Source organism: Sphaeramia orbicularis, chromosome 16, assembly GCF_902148855.1.
Source record: "Sphaeramia orbicularis chromosome 16, fSphaOr1.1, whole genome shotgun sequence".
Classification (NCBI taxonomy): Eukaryota; Metazoa; Chordata; class Actinopteri; order Kurtiformes; family Apogonidae; genus Sphaeramia; species Sphaeramia orbicularis.
The window spans coordinates 52322884-52340693 of record NC_043972.1 but is presented as its reverse complement, the minus strand read 5'-3'; the positions used below and the strand labels follow the sequence as shown (position 1 = coordinate 52340693).

General features: G+C 39.0%; 1 protein-coding gene across 1 annotated transcript in view; it reads right to left on the bottom strand.

Moving 5' to 3' along the window:
• Positions 1-6872, bottom strand: part of herpud2 (HERPUD family member 2) — a 47630-nt gene extending 40758 nt beyond the window's left edge. The window contains 2 exon segments of the mRNA XM_030157629.1: positions 5315-5717; positions 6727-6872. Coding sequence (XP_030013489.1) covers positions 5315-5461 — 147 coding nt within the window. The 5' untranslated portion in view covers positions 5462-5717; positions 6727-6872.
• Positions 6873-17810: the final 10938 nt, after the last annotated feature.

The following is a 17810-nucleotide window of genomic DNA, read 5'->3' as shown; positions in this document are numbered from 1 at the left end:
TCCACTACGCTGCAGGGACCCAGACTGGCTGTGGCTTTTTGTGGCTACACTCATTTCTACTAATGTAGCCACAGTGGCTGTATCTTTCATTTTCCTAGCACAAGCACAGGATCAGAGAAAGAGGGTCCATGTGCAACACTACACCAAATATACTTTCCAGATCTCACAAGACATCCATCCAATATGCTTGAATTTTAGGACATGACCAGATACAGTGAGTACAGGGGCCCATTGAGATTTTACATTTTAGACATGCAGGTGAGAGTTGAGAGTTCATTTAATGTCTTTTGTTTGTAGAAATTTGAAAATGGTGCAGAATTTTAAATTGCAGCAATCTTGTACGGTTAGACACAGATATTTTCCTTGTTTGAGTCCAGATCCTGGTCCATTTAAGCTCGTCAATATCTACACCAAGTTCACCTTGCCACGTCTACGTAACATCCTGGATATTTATCACATCAGTCTGGCTTAAGATATTGTCGAAACTAGGTCTGTAACGGTACACATACCGAACCAAACCATTTTGGTATGCACCTGTTCGGTTCGGTACACAGCTATACCAAAACAGCACAATATGTTGAGAAAAAGAAAAAGGAACAAAAGACATTGTTTGATGCGGAAGTTTAAATCTGTGCATGTTCTACACAGACATATTGAAGGAGCGCACACTGACCCAAAATATGAAATGGAAGCTGATATAAGGTTAAAAAAAAAAACAAATATGATGTTAACCTGGAACGAAGAGATTGAAGACCCTCCGCTATCATTACAGTCGCGTTTGGGATCACATCAGGTCCCAGTGAAACATAACAATGAGGAAAGAGACGGTGATAAGACGAACGTTGTTTGCCGCCTATGAACTACGGTAGTTCTAAAACACTTACACCTGCGCACTCTCTCGCTCATGCACGCTGTGTAATAGAGGAATAGAACCTGGGAGTTGGATGTTGAAATTATGTAAAGTTTCACACCAGCGTTAGTTATGGACCGCACCCCCAGGTATATAACTGCGCCCCCACTCCCCCGGCTCTGACAAAAGAAAAAAAATTAACCCCCACCACCACCACCACCCCTCTGCATTTTTGACAAATTGCACACAAGTACACAAAGTGGCCTAAACAGTTTGTTAGCTGTCCTACAATAAATAATTTGGTTAATTTTGTTGTCAATGTTGCTCTTCAGTTTGTTAAAAGAGAACACAAGTTTGACCTCTTGTTAATGTTGCACTTCATGTGGAATTTTTTTGTTGTTATTTTTAAGCAGAATGTGAAATGACAGAGCTGTGATTAGATTTTGTTGTTTGTTCAAAACTACCTGTCAGGGAAAACTGCAATGCTAATATTTAAAATACATTTAGTAATATTAATAATTTATTTTATTTTCTATTTGATTTCTAGCAGCAGAATTATATTATTCCTGTTTTTCTACATTCTATTGTCTCCAAAAATTGGGGGGGGGGGGGTGTTCAAAAATTCATAATTGTATTAAAGACATTTTGAGGAGTTTTCTTTCTTCCCATACCAAACCCAAAAAAAAAGAAACAAACCGTGGCTTTCAAAATCAAAAACATACCAAAACGAAAATTTTGTGTACCGTTACAAGCCTAGCAGAAATGAGTAATGGACTTCTTAGCTGGGCCAAGGAGGAGTAATTGTTCAACTGCAGATACAGTATAATCAATATTAAGAGTAGTTTATCTGTTTATGAAATCCCAAATCTGCAGGTATATAAAAAAAAAAAAAAATGCCTGGGTAGGTTGTACTTTTATAGAAGTTGCGCAAATGATGACATGGATATACCTTGAAATAGATCACGCATCCTCTTAATCCCTCGAGATGTCCAAATGTTATACCTGCTATCCATCATACCTGGTAAGAAGTTACAATTGCCTTGAATTAAGACTTGTGGGATGTTAGTTCAGACCTCCCCGCAAGCTTACATGTAATAAACATATTAGAAACTACGGGGTGGTTTTTACAATGGTTCCTGGCTGACTTTAAGTCCTTGAAGGCCAAAAGGCCTAACAGAGAGCCTGAGGACTGTGACTTTTCTAAACTCAGCAAATTAGAAGTAGAATCCTTAACTCTGAATATTCTTAAAAACACTTTCAAGACAAATTGTCAGCTGCATCGCTGCCATCCTTTTGATCTAACACTCTTAAAGAGACAACGTACATTAATAATAATAATAACAATAATAATAATAGTAATAATAATTTTTAAAATGACAATATCTAGCTGAGACGAGGGTAGATGTGTACAGCAGAGGTTGCGCTAGACATTTTTATTGTCCGTCATTTTGACGGACAGGGTCATAGAAATGCCATCATATTATTATCCGTCATTTCAAATTTTTATTTTTTAATGATAATGAGATATATTTAGTAGTATTTAATGTTCAAAAACATCTCAATGATGCAGCAACTGTAGTTGCTGCTGGCTGATAAACCAACATGACATCACAACTCGCATAATTATTTACGGTTATGTGAACCAGAGATCTGGACACAAATTGACATGCCATAACATAACACATGAAAGGTAGAAAATGCATACATATAGCACACCAAATGCTGTAAGAACTGGCGTATTCCTTGCTTGTCCATCATCCTTCATCGCATCAGTCCCTCTTTTTTCACCGCGTTTATCAATGCCATCACAGGCTTTTTAAAATAATTAAGGAGACTAGGCTGTCTTCACATTTTGCGCTAGCAAAGTAGCATCTAATTTTGGCTAAAGTCAGCAAAACAACGACACAAGACTTGACACTGACTAATATGCACAGTGACTGATTAATATGCACACTGGCATCAACTGGACAGGGGGTCTACTACAGGTGAACTGACTGGACAGGGGGTCTACTACAGGTGAACTAACGGTGAGTCATTTGACTGAAGTACCACTGTTGTATTCAGCGTAGTTGTGAACAGTGGTGCTGTTGGTTCTATACAGTTAGGATGCTGTTATGGGTTGTTTGAAGCCTTGTTAAGAGAGAGACAGACCAGCGATCCTGCAAGCAGGTTCTGTTCACAGTGTTGTGTGAAAACTTTCTTTGGTAGTGTTATGAGATTGGTGTGTGTGAGTGTCTGTGTGTTCCTTTAAGTGCGAGAGTGGTGTGTGGCACGTGTGTGTACGTATGATGTGAGTGGTCGAGCAAGGTGAGGGAGCGGCAGTTTTCAGTACGAGTGTGTAAGAGGGACAGAAGGAAAAAGTGTACTAACATTGATATACTGTGCATAAAATAAAAGCTGCTGTCTGAGAGCAAGGACCCGAGTCTTCCACTACTGGCAAAGGAGTTAACCCTGACATCGGCCCTGGAGGACATCTCCCCTGTGCTCGCTGACTACGGTCGGACGAGCCGAGCAGGAAAGGTTAACAGTAGATTACCCTCAGTATTTTAATCTGTCAAAATGACAGATGGCCCTCAGAATTTTCCGTCATTTTTTTAAAAAAATCTGTCAATGACAGAATATTTTCGGTTAACGCGACCTCTGGTGTAAAGTGATTAGGCATCTTCAGCCTACATGTGAAACGTTAGTGTAAGCACATTCACCAAGGTAGAGATAGATTTTTCTGGGCTCTGCGGGGAATACTCTCTCTCATACTTGCATCATTTTGATAGAGACTCTCAAGTGATTATGTGTAACTAAAAGCCATATAGAATAAAAATACCAACACTGTGCTGTCTATCACACTAGAGGTAAATTCTGATTTACATTGTTCTATCTGTCCATAATCTCATAAAAACTTACTGTACATTCAGGGATTTGTGGGGAAAAAAATCAAAGGGGCGAAGAAAGTCTTTACTCTTCAAATAAGAGAAAATGAACCACAGTGGGACTATAAAGACTCACAAGCCTTTTAAATGGTGTCTTGCAGTTGTTAAAGTAACATGTATAGATAGAATAATTACAAATTTTAAAAAAAAAATCAGACCTTTAATTTAGCTGCTAAATTTGATGGAATATTTAAATATATTTCTTTTTAAATCATAATACAATGACATTTTTTCCCTCTCCTACCTCCTCCTTCTGTAAACCCAAAGGAGATGAGATCATACATAACTAAACAAAAGGTGAAATACTAATTTAAGATCCTGGATAATTCTCCAACAGCATAGAGGCACTTAGCCAGGTGTGCAGAACACTTGTATTTGAACGTGTACATTTATATTACATTTACCAATATTACTCCTTCACAATTTTATTTTAAAAAGCTTAAAAAGGTTAATGTTCTAAATAAAAATAGATTTAGGGACCTATAATATAATATGATAATCAGAATCATTTTCATTCTACTTTCACTCGTCTGTGAAGTTTGTGTTATTGAAAGTGCTGACCAAGATCAGAAGAATCCTCATGTAGCCTAGAAATGAGGTTATTTCTACTGTTACAACTGTGCTGACAGTCACTTGTATCATTGCTTGCACTATACAATCCTCATGTGTACTTAAGTATTGAATCTGCTTTTATTCTACTGTCGAAATTAACCTTACAGTGGAGATAAAAAAAAACAAAAAAACAAAAAACAAATGATGATTCAGTAAAAGCAGGGAAATATAGTGCAGAGGTGAGGAAAATCCCAACCAAACCAGCATCTCACCCCAACCCCATTATATTCACACTTCTGCACAGGGTCTCACCTCCGTAACCACTAAGCAGTGAATTCTGTAAGAATAGGAAAGCACTGAGTTTATTCTTAACACTAGAAAGGTTCATCTAATTAGGCCACTAACTAGGCAGCACCAGGTGAAATTTCAGCCAGCAAATATGGCCTCTAGATCAGCACATTTTGCTCGTGGCTGTAGTTATTATGACGTGTACTTTGCAATTATATTACACGAGAAGTCTGAATTTAAACTTACAAATTAAAATACATATAAAGGCACTATCCTTCTTCAAGTAATTTATCATCATTTTTATTTTTACTGTATCTAGAAATACTGGTGAAATACTAATGTGAAAAGTAGCAAATTTTCCAGATAGGACACATAAGCACATTCCCTGAGTAACAGACTTATAAATCAATCACAATGAACAAACACAAAAGACTTGTACAAAGTCATATGACAAACATTTGCTTGAGCTAGAGAAGGAGTTTATCCTGCAGATACAGGTGTAAGATGATTATGTATAATGTTTATTAGTAAACCTATAAATAAACACTTGCAGAAGATGACAAGCTGTTGACAGCCACTGTCAATGGTTCAACTACAAAGACAGTTTTCAAAGGGTGTCCCCTGAGCACTCCTGCTGCATCGGACTAAAGACAACCAGCAGCCAAAAGCAGGCAACAGAAAAAGTTAAGTCACATACCGGCTTGCTAGGGTACACGTTGGAGATGTGACTCTTCAGCCTCTCCACGGTCCAGTTGAGGAAGCAGTTAATGGTCTGGTCTTCATACTTCTGGTTGGGGGCTTTAATGACCAGGGTTACAGGACTATCAACTGCTCCAGAATCCATGGTTCATATTACTAACAGGCCTGGGCACTGAAGAACCTACACCCAGAGGATGTTTAATATTACACACTCAGGACTGACCTGAGGAGAACAATTCCTCAGATTCTCATTGTCCGGGCTCAGGGGCAAACCACCTAAACCACTCTCTTCAAAAAGGGGCTCTGTCTGCCCCTGTTACAACACCTTCCATATCTGTGAGGGACACTCCAAATAAAATATTTCAGTGGGGAATCCTTATGTGGGTACAGGGCTTCACTTACTGTTAAAGAGAGAAAAAAAAAAGAACAGCTGTAGTGTGGTTCAGAGGTGGCAAAAATACATACATTCTTTACTCCTTCTGACATTACAGTATAACAATATAGTAGGCCTATATTATGACTTCCGATGAAACACAAAAAGAGTATCCTGAAAATAATAAATATTAACTTCAATCAAAAGGGCAAATTACTGTTAGCAGTAGAACTTGTCTGTTATCCAGACTGTTTACTGTCTGTTTCACCTTAATTTTATTGGGGTTTTTTTGTCGTGTTGGGTCTTTGTATTTTCATTTTGATGCATCTTTAACATCATTGTCATCTTGAGATAGTGCAAGCTCAAGTGACCATGTTTTATTGTTTCATCCAAGTTAAAATCCGTTCTAATTAGGGGTGATGAAAAAAAAAAATCAATAACTACCATCAAGTGCATCACTGCTTAAGTCTAAATTAAGTAAAATTAAAGGCATAAAACTTAAAGCTGTTTGTGTTAAAATGTGGGAGGTAGAAGTACAAGATGTCAGAAAACTGAATACTCTGAATACTAGTAACGTACAGACACCAGAAAACTCTACGGAAATACAATAGGGGAATCTTTGTACGTTACTTGCTACAATATAATACTGATTAAGAGGAAAGACGTATTCCCTATTCATTACTACTGAATTAACCTGAAGGGCAACAACAGCCTCAGAACCGACACTAAACCTCTGAGGGCAGAGTTATGAGTACACATCTGACGCGTTGCGACATCTTTAAACTGCCAAAACAACTGGCAAGCAAGTGTAAATCACCATAACTCAGGCTAAAACTACAGCTTACTTAGACAGCTACCTGGTTTACCAGGAGCACTAACATTCGGTGAATGTTAGCTTGTCGGCTGGCGTTAGCTTCGCTGTTGTTTGCTCCAAATGTGGAGGCAGCGGCCAATTATTCCCGCGGTGACAACACATTAGGTAGTCTATTCCGCCAGTTAAAGACATGTCATCCCACCTGGACGTTTCCCATACGTACCTGTCCTTTATTCCTGTGTGTTCCGCAATTCGTCACCCCGTCTCGTCCCTTCTCCTCTCGCCGCTTCTTGTTGGTGTCGTCAATGTCGGGCGTGAAACCGGAAGCCACGTCATCGTCATCCTCACAACAGCTGATCACAGAAAACGAGTTGTGAAGTAGCTAATGAAAACACACATCCCTATCGAAGCGATTAGTTACCATAATCTAAATTAAAACGCGTTTGAAGAAATGCTTTTTCATTTTAAGAATATGGCTGCATTGTTTGACTCATAAATAAAATTATTAATAAATGTCCAATCTGCATTTTCATTTTCTTACTCAAGACTGCTCATTCTTTTACTTCATTAAAAAGAAAAAGAAAAACACATTTGAGAGTTTATTTTCAGAACATGCCCCTGCAAGTATTAACTAAAATTCAAATCTAAAATTCGAAAATTGAAACACATTAGCAAAAATGCTTTTTCATTTTAAGAATGTGGCTGCATTATTTGACCCATAAATAAAATGAGTAATCAATCATCCAGTCTGCATTTTCATTTTCTTATTCAAGACTGCTCGTTCTTGAACTTAATTAAAAAGAACAAGAAAAACACATTTGAGATTTAAAAATCTGCCCCAGCAGATAGTTACCAAAATTCAATTTGAAATTTAATATTCGAAAATTCAAATGCATTAGTAAAAATGCTTTTTCATTTTAAGAATATGGCTGCATTATTTGACTCAAATAAAATGAGTAATCAATCATCCAGTCTGCATTTTCATTTTCTTATTCAAGACCGCTCATTCATTAACTTGATTAAAATGAAAGACACTTGAGATTTAATTTTCAAAACATGCCCCAGCAAATACTTACCAAAATTCAATTTGAAATCTAAAATTTGAAAATTCAAATGCATTAGCAAAAATGCTTTTCATTTTAAAAATGTGGCTGCATTATTTGACTCATAAACAAAATGAGTTATAAATTATTCAGTCTGCATTTTCATTTTCTTATTCAGGTTGCCCATTTTATGTCACAATCAAAAAGAAAACTGAGCACATTGCATTTTCATTTTCGTGGTCTGCCCTGCAAAAAAGCTACCATAGTTTGAAAATGAATTTGCTAAGTAAGCGGCACACCAGAGTGAGGTCAGCAGCCACTCTTCACCTCTGTGCTGACTGTGGTGGGTATGGTGGTATGTAGGGGCACTGTATACATTTGACGCTGGATCTTGGGATCAGTTCCGTTTAAGGATCACAGAACTAGTTTCGTTTACAGAACTCAGAACCAAGCGGTGCTCCAACCTCCAAGCCCTGCTTCGTGCCCGCATCAAGCCCCGACTCCTGTGGGACTTGGAGGTGTGCTTAGCCGCTGTGAACTGGGACAGTAAGCCACACCTCCACGGACCTCAGATCTAGTTCTGAATAGTGCTCTCCATCAGGTCCGAGCCATAAATGAATACACATTTGCACTCTTTTGCTGTTTATATTTTCTTTATTGCTGGCGAATGTCATTTTGTTGCCCACATCAAGCCCCACAGGAGCCGGGGCTTGATGCGGGCACAAAACGGGGCTTGGAGGTCAGAGCATTGCTTGGTTCTGAGTTCTGTAAACGAAACTAGTTTCATAATCCTGAAACGGAGCTGGTTCTGAGATCCAGCGTCAAATGTACACAGCGCCCCTACATACCAACCATACCCATCACAGTCAGCACAGAGGTGAAGAGCAGCTGCTGACGTCACTCTCCTGTGCCACTTACTTTCCTAATTCATTTTTTCGAATTATGGTAGCTTTTTTGTAGGGCAGACCACGAAAATGAAAAAGCAATGTCCTCTGTTTTCTTTTTGATTGCGTCAAAAAATATGCAACATGAATAAGAAAATGAAAGTGGAGACTAGATAATTTATTACTCACTTTATTTATGAGTCAAATAATGCAGCCACATTCTTAAAATGAAAAAGTATTTTTGCTAATGCATTTGAATTTTCAAATTTTAGATTTCAAATTGAATTTTGGTAACTATTTGCTGGGGCAGATTTTTAAAATTTAAATCTCAAATGTCTTTTTCTTTTTCATTTTAATCAAGTTAAAGAATGAGTGGTCTTGAATAAGAAAATGAAAATGCAGATTGGATAATTTATTAATAATTTTAATTATGAGTCAAATAATGCAGCCAAATTCTTAAAATGAAAAAGCATTTCTGCAAATGCATTTGAATTTTGGAATTTTAGATTTCAAATTGAATTTTGGTAAAGATTTGCAGGGACATGTTTTAAAAAATTAAATCTCAAATGTGTATTTATTATTTTTCCATAACATTGACATCATTAATGCATTTCTTACACAATTTGTGGACTTGTGTGTGTGTGTGTGTCATCCAGGTGGCTTCCCCACAAATACATCCATATAAACACACATGTTTCAAATGGGCAAACAGAACGCACACACAGAAAAAAAGAAAGACTCAAACCAATCTGTGTTGATCATTCTGGTCATATCACCAACATTCTGGACCTCTGGCATAAGGAAAAAAATAGGACCAATGGCCCTGTAGCTTACCGGCCAAATTAAAAGCTTTGGGAAATGTATCCAGATGCCATTTATTATCACCCAGTTATGTATATTTATTATATTACAGAAATAGCCCATGTTTTGGTCATATTCCAATCAGATCTGTAAAAAATTCAAATTCCAACTTGATATCATTGATACTTACTGATTTATTGTATCAATCCACTTCCTATCTGTTATAATGATAAAATTTGTCAAAAAGTGGCATCAAATCCAGAATTAGATCCGGATCCAAATAATTTCAATACCTTGTGTTGACATCATCATAAAGAAGCTGTATACCAAGTTTGAAGTCAATCAGATCTGTAGTTTTGGAGAAGACGATTGAATTTTTTCCCCATAAGAGCCCATGTTAAGTTTTCTGTAAGTTCCCAGATCCAGAAGAAGATCCTGATCCGCATTTGGCCATTGTGTTTTGGTCATCTCCCCATCAGGGCTATACTGTAGAAATTTCAACTTGATATCATTTATATTTACTGAGTTATTGCATCGATCCGCTTCCTATCTCTTATGATGGGGAAATTTTTCTAAGTCGCACCAAATCCAGAATCGATCCGGATCCAAATAATTTCACTAATGTTTGTTGACATAATCATAAAGAAGCTGTATACCAAGTTTGAAGTCAATCGGAATTGTAGTTTCGGAGAAGAAGACGATTGAGAAGACCAGTGTGCTCATGGACGTCATATGAGGCGTCATATGAGCACCATTTTACGTCTGAAACAAGGCTATTTATTAGGCTGGACGTAACTTTTCTGTCAGCTCTGTCAGTATCATAATGTGTATATTTCTGTTCGGACCAACTTGCTAACCAGCTGCTAAAATTAGCTCTTGCTGCAAACTTAGAACATCAAACATGCTAATTTTAGCTTGACGGCTTCTTGCATTGTAGTCTTAGGTAATTCACCCAATTCATACAAGAGCTGAGAGCAAAGCTATTGAAAAAGTAGTAAGTGTCATGGTGCACTCCTGCGTTGCCACAGACCCCTCCCTCAGATTTCATTATCAACTTCACCTGGAGCAGATCTCCTTCAGGAGCCCATAGAAGCGGCTCCTCTGCTCTAGCATGGTGCCAGATCATTGCTGCTGCTGTCACTGCTTCAGACGTCCATAGACGTTCATCCCATTTCACTTCAGAGCCATAACCCGGACTCTCACCATCCTGATCCTGTCCTCCCGTGGACTCTGATGTTTTCAAATCCAGATTTTGTCTCGTTCTCATGTATTGTTTTATGTTAATAAACCCATTTTCTCCCTTCAGCACCGTGCATATGAGTTCAGTCTTTCACTCAGTCATGACAGTAACTGGCTAAAACAGCAACAATGTTGAGCTGTTTCCTTTGTTTTACTTTTGCTCAGGCACCTCAAAAAAATTCATGGATTGTCTCCTGAACTTCCAAGCTACCTCATGATTTGGGCAGTATTGTAAAAAGTGGTTTTACAGGGTTTTAAGAGTGTTGTGCGCCTTGTCAAATTTTATGTGAAGCCCGCTGTTAAAGAAAAAAAAATATTTTTTTTATTGCAGTACTTTTTGGAGTGATTACTGTATATGTGTGGTGGATGGTTAGACTTAACACTAACAGACTGTACATTTTTAACTCTAATAGTGTTAATCCCAGTGGACAATGTACACCTTATGAGTAGTATAGTAAACACTAGTTAAATTTACATTTAACATCACAGACTGTTACTTGAATACTGGTGCAGTGTTGAATAGTTAACTCTGTTGGTGTCACTAATTAATGAACTTTGAATACTAATCTAGTGTTCTTTTCATCTATTGTGGTGTTAATATTTTACACTTAAAGCGTTTGTCTGAACACTGTCATAGTGTTAATCATTTTAACACTTTCAAAAGTGTTAGTTTAACACTTAACCGGTGGTTCCCATATAAACCCTGACTGGGTGTTAATTTCAACTCTGAGGGTGTTAAATTTGCATTTTCAAATTTGCAGTGTGGAATAATGAAACCTGTGGACAACCTTAAACTGAAACAAACCATGTCTGATACAGAGAGAAGATGTGTGTATATGCTGTATGGTATTTTTCCAGGTGTCTTCTGGTATTATTTCTCCAACTTCTCCTTCCCATGCTGCTTTGATTTTGTCCCACGTTTGAGGACAGCTTTTCAGGATTAATGCATATTAGGTGGGAGACCTGCATGAAGTTGGCCCCCCACCCTACAAAAATCTTTGGATAAATATTCTCATTCGTTTGTGCTTCATCAGTGCTGGTTTGTGCAGTTAAAATTTTCGTTTGTGCTATTATAGTTATTGAGTTAACAATTCTTTTACAGGTCATTCTGAGGTCACCCAGCCCCCCACTTGCTCCAAAATTAACCAAAATAGTGGCGTTTGTTTGTGCTTCATCAGTGCTGGTTTGTGCAAATGAAATTTTCGTTTGTGCTATTATGGTTTTATAGATATTAGAAGATTTATTTTCAGCCGATGACGTCACGCAGCCCCCCACTTCCTCTAAATTGAGCGGAAATGGTTGCGTTTGTTTGTGCGTTGTTAGTGCTGGTTAGTGCCGTTAAAATTTTCGTTTGTGCTATCATGGTTATTGGGTTAGTAACAATTCTTTGAAAGGTCATTCTGAGGTCAGCCAGCCCCCCACTTGCTCCAAAATTAACTGAAATAGTGGTGTGTGTTTGTGCATTGTTAGTGCTGGTTAGTGCTGTTAAAAGTTTCATTTGTGCTATTATGGTTTTATAGATATTACAATAGTTTAATTGGTTAATCTAAATTGCCCATAGGTGTGAATGTGAGAGTGATTATTTGTCTCTATATGTCAGCCCTGTGATGAACTGGCTACTTGTCCAGGGTGTACCCCGCCTTCGCCCCTATGTAGCTGGGATAGGCTCCAAGTGACCCCCGTGACCCTAGTGAGGATAAAGCGGGTTCAGAAAATGAATGAATGAAAGATATTACAAGATTTATTTTCAGCTGATGACGTCACACAGCCCCCCACTTCCTCTAAATTAAGTGGAAATGGTTGTGTTTGTTTGTGCTTCGTTAGTGCTAGTTAGTGCCATTTAAAGTTTTGTTTTAGCTGTTAGCATTAACCCCGTCCCCCTCCAAGTTAACTACAAAAAATGGTTTGGTCCGTGTTTCCCGTCCATTAAAATGCATTAAAGACACGCGAAGCACAAACCAGATTCTAGAGGTTATGTTGTGGTCCACGCTCGTCTTTTTTCTAATGAAGCACAAACGAATGAGAATATTTATCCAGAGATTTTTGTTGGGTGGGGGGCCAACTTCACGCAGGTTAGGGGGAGTTGTGCCCGGTAAAAGATCAATTGCACAGTCATAAGGACGGGGCCCTGGATTTACTGAAAACCTCTTTACCTCTGGTATTCAGGAGGAACACGAGACAGATCAATGGCCGAACTGGAACTTACTGTGGCCTTAGGATTAAGGGTCTGCTGGAGGCAAACGGACTCACAGGCGAGGCTCCAACCTGGGATGGAACCTATGGACCAGTCAATGCGAGGGTTATGCCGCCGGAACCAAGGGTAACCCAGGATCAGGGGAATCTGAGGAGACTGGAGAATAAAAAACTGGATAGACTCACACTGATTACCAGACAGTAGCATAGGAATAGGTGGAGTTTGGTGTGTTACTGATCCCAGGAGGTGACCGTCCAAAGCACTGACCGACTGGGGCTGCGGCAGAGGGACCTGGTCCACCCCCAACTGTCTGACGAGCTCCTCGTCCATAAGACTCACATCAGCTCCAGAGTCAATGAATACAGTGAGCGTAACAGGCGCCCCTGCAGAGAGGAGCTGGACGTGGAAGAGAGGATGGGAAACAGGGGCAGAGAAGTGGGAACGGCTCAGCAGAATGCCCCTTAACTCTGCTGAGCCTTCCTTTTTGCTGGACATCGATTAACGAAATGTCTGGCCTGACCACAGTGCATGCATAGACTTTCCCGACGCTGACGCCCCATCTCCTCCGGAGAGGCTGGTGCATCCTACCTGCATAGGTTCCGCCCCTCCAGAGGCTGCTGGTTCAGGGGGTGGACTGATGACGGTTGACGAACCCAGGTAACTCACTGTCGGACGTCAGTCTGTCCTCTCCTGCCGTTGCTCCCCCCTCCATACCTGCATGCGTCTGTCCAGTTTAGTGGTTAGATCGATGAGGCCATCAAGAGAATGAGGCACATCGAATGAAACCAGGTAATAGTTTATCTGTGGAGACAGACCACTCAAAAAAGCGTCACACTGAGCCCCTGTGTTCCAGGAGCTGAGGCGAGCCCGGGTGCGGAACTCAATGGCGTTGTCCGCCACTGACAGGTTCCCCTGTTTTATGCTCATAAGACTACCTTCAGCATCAGGTCCCTGCGAGACGGGTCCGAACACCTTCCACAGCTCATCAGAGAAAGCCTGGAACGATGAGCAGGCGGGAGTCCCCTTCTCCCACTCAGCTGTTCCCCAAAGCTGAGCTCTTCCAGTCAGATGGTTAATGGTGAACGCCAACTTGGCAGCTTCGGAAGAGTATGTGAACGGCTGGAGAGCAAACAGGATAGAACAGTTAGTAATGAAAGGATTACAACCTTCTGGATCCCCAGAGTAACGCTCTGGCTCCCCCACCCGGGGCTCGGAGGCGGCCCCGGACAGTGGAATCAGGGGGGAAACCAGGACCGGAGTCACAGCCGCTGGAGCCGACGCTGCCTTGGGGTTAAACACCCGGTCAGCAATCCGTGGTACGGCCAGGGAGAGGACTTTCAACGAGTCCATAATCTCCCAGAGGGTCTGGTCATGCTGACCCACGAGCACCTCCTGACTCGACAGCACTCAACGGAGGCTGTTGGCGTCTGCTGGGTCCATGTTTGGCCAGATTGTACTGACACAGGCACACAGAGAACCCAAAAGCTGCACCACTGATTCAAGTCTTTTAACAGATTTATTATCAGACAAACTAGAAACAGACAAGGAACAGACGGCAGGTTGGTCAAGGCAGGCGGGGGTCGTGAACTGGGGAATCCAAACAGAACCAGAGGGAGCAGGCTGAGCCGTGGTTGGTAGACTGAAGGAGGGTCGATATCTAGGGCAGAGACTGACAGGCTTGGTCGGGCGAAGGCGGGTCGAAACCGGGGGCAGAGGACAAGCTGGTATAGTCAGACAAGTGGAAGTTCAGGGAATCCGGGCAGGTGGGTCAGGTTGGGACAAAAGTGGTTCTGGATCGGAATTTCAGACAGGTAACGCTGGAGAGTTGCAACGGGGTTGAACAATCTGGCGAAATACGCATGTACAAGGCAGAGGTTATATAGGCCTAGGGCTAATGAATGGCAGCTGGGACCCACAGGTGAAAAGAGTTGAGTAATTAAGGGAAAGGTCAGAGAGAGAGAGATGAGGAGGTGTGACTGAGAAAGAAAGAGAGAGTAGAGCAAGTAGAGATGTGACATCAGTATCTCGTAAATTCAGAAAAACAGAGCTTTTTTTTTTCAGAAAACAGTATCTCATAAACTAAGAAAAACAGAGCTTATTTATTTATTTATTTATTTATTTATTTATTTTCAGAAAACAGTATCTCATAAACTCAGAAAAACAGAGCAAATTTTTATTTTTTTTTCCAGAAAACAGTATCTCATAAACTCAGAAAATCAGAGCATTTTATTTATTTATTTTTCAGAAAACAGTATCTCGTAAATTCAGAAAAATAGAGCTGAATTTAATGTTTTTCAGAAAACAGTATCTCATTAATTCAGAAAAACAGCGGTGATTTTCTTAAAACTTATTTTTTCTCATATTTACAAGATAATTATCTCGTTAATTCAGAAAAACAGAGCCAAATTTAATTTTTTGTGTGAATGCAATATGTTTCCGTAAAAAGCAAACAGCTACAGATGCATCAAAGATGTTGGTGCAAATGTGGTTAAGTCGATGTAGACCATTCACATATATTTTGGGAAATGTCCAAATATTAGTGTATTATGGAAGATGATTGGTAATGGACTGTATCATGTATTGAGATATTCAATTCCACTGAGTCGTGATATTTTACAGAGTGGGTGATAAGTAACTAGTCATTAAAAATTGGTAATAAAATCCATATTCCTATTGCAAATTTATTGAAACAAATAATACATGTTCTTTATTACTTGGGAAAATGAAAGTAAATCTTCATATTTCAACATAAGCACGGGTGGCGTCAACTTCAAATGGCCAGGGATAGAATGAACAACCTTCTGAAGGACGTTGCCTGGAGTGTCACAAAGAACCTCCTGAATCTGTGAAATAAGAAATAAGACAATGAGAAAAAAAAGAAATCCCCATTAGTGTTGTCTGTTTAAAAAACGTTCGGCGGTTGGCCCTTTCGTATACGGTCAATATGTTTCAGATCTCATCTACACATGCGCATTGTAATCTGTCAGAATCTGTCTCATCTACGTATGTGCACTGCATATCTGTCAGAATATTTCAGAATGGCGGCTAGTACGAAGCGGGAGGCAGGAATATATTCATGCGCATCTCTGCTCCTTTGCTTTAATTTAAATTGCCTGATTATTTGCATTGTATTGTATTTGAATGTATTTTTTTGTTCTTGTCCTACATATCCCCATGATTTTTGTACTTTATTTTATTTATGTTCATTTGTATTACTATGTTATTGTCCTCATTTAGAGTTTGGATTTTTTCACAAGTTCAATGAAAAAAAAAAAGTTTTTTGTAACGTCAAAAAAAAAAAAAAAAAGTTATATATTCATGCAAACAGTAGCGATAAGTGCACATTCATTGTATTCTTTCACATTATAACTTTTTCACATATATTCTACAGAAAGGGTAAGGTCATTTCTGGCTTACTCTGACTACATTTTAATGAACGTAAAGTAAATGACCTGTTTCACCAATCTCGTGCTGCAGAGTTACAGATCCTGATTGAATCAGGACAGCCCAGAGAATTCCCTGACTGACAACTGCCCTGCCCCCAACTTGCACTGAATGCTTATATGACAGGCTGTATGGTTGCTTGCCTCAAAATATTTCAATAAATAAAAGTTAAAATGTAAAAGAATACAATGAATGTGCACTTATCGCTACTGTTTGCATAAATATATTCCTGCCTGTTCGTTTCTTTTGCTTTGTACTAGCCACCATTCTGACAGATATGCAGTGCACATGTGTAGATGAGACAGATTCTGACAGATTACAACGCACATGCGTAGATGAGATCTGGAACATAACGACCGTATATGAAAGGGCCAACCACGTCACCGCAGTAGGCTTAACCTATTTGCCTGAATAAACAATGTAAGCAGTGGAATGACTGCCAATTTATATTGATGTATTCATTTCTTATTTTTTTAGTGTTGCTTTGTGTATTCGAATATATATATATATATATATATATATATATATATATATATATATATATATATATATATATGTATATATGTATATATATATATATGTATATATATAGGTATGTATGTATTTTTAAAATTCCCTAACTTTACTGCCCTCCCATCGACTCTCTTCTTTTCGTATGCTAGACAGCTAGCTAACATGTGTGATGTAGGCTCCAATGATGACAAGATGGTCCTTTCATCTTGTTTATTGTCTTCCCACATCACTTTTAGAACATGTAAAAAGACAAATGATGTCCAAGGCGACACTTGTTGAGACAAAAGTACTACGTTCTGCACAAACCCACTTCTTCATTACATTTTGGGTCACACAGTATTCCCTGCTCATGCGCTGAACGCTCTGTGTAAAAACTCAAAAACAGTATTTATGTCTTACCACAAGAGGGCACCAAACCATTACGAATGAACACAGTTATAAAACCTCAGCTAACTTAAATGTGCAGGCAGAACACTAGTGATGGGACTTTTGGCTCTTTGAAAGGAGCTGTTCTATCAGGAGCCGTTCACTGAAAAGAGCCGTTCAAAAGACTGGCTCTTTTATGTTTTTTGCACTATTTTGAAACACCAATGTTTTAATGACTAAATAAGCTACATGTGATGATTGACATTACATTTTAAAGATGTTTCATTGACGCGGCCGTAAATAGTATTTTAGCATAAAAAAGAATAGTTAGTTAAAATGTGTGGGCTAAATACATGACATGAGAGATGACATTAGGCAAATGCTGGAATTTGACAATAAACATCATGGTACATTATGTGGACTAGTCTGTAGCCAAAAAATGAAGAAGAAAATAAAACATTTTCTTATGAAGTAACATTTTATCCTCCTCAAAACAAGAACAATAAATGTGTGTAAACATATGGAAAAAATTGCACAAAACACAACAGTGATTAATCACTGCAATTACTTAATTACCTGAACTGTAGTGCAATTCTCAGAACAAGAACATACAGAAAAAATGCACAAAACACAAAAGCGATTTATCATTGAAATTACTTAAATACCTTAACAACTGTAGTGCATTTTTCCTCAGAATAAGAACAATAAATGTGTGTAAACATATGGGAAAAATTCAAACTGTTGTTTTTTTGCTAACTTCTTGCCACGAGACATGTGTCTTTTTTTTCTGCTCAAACATTCTCCTCCTGCGCAATGCCTCCCC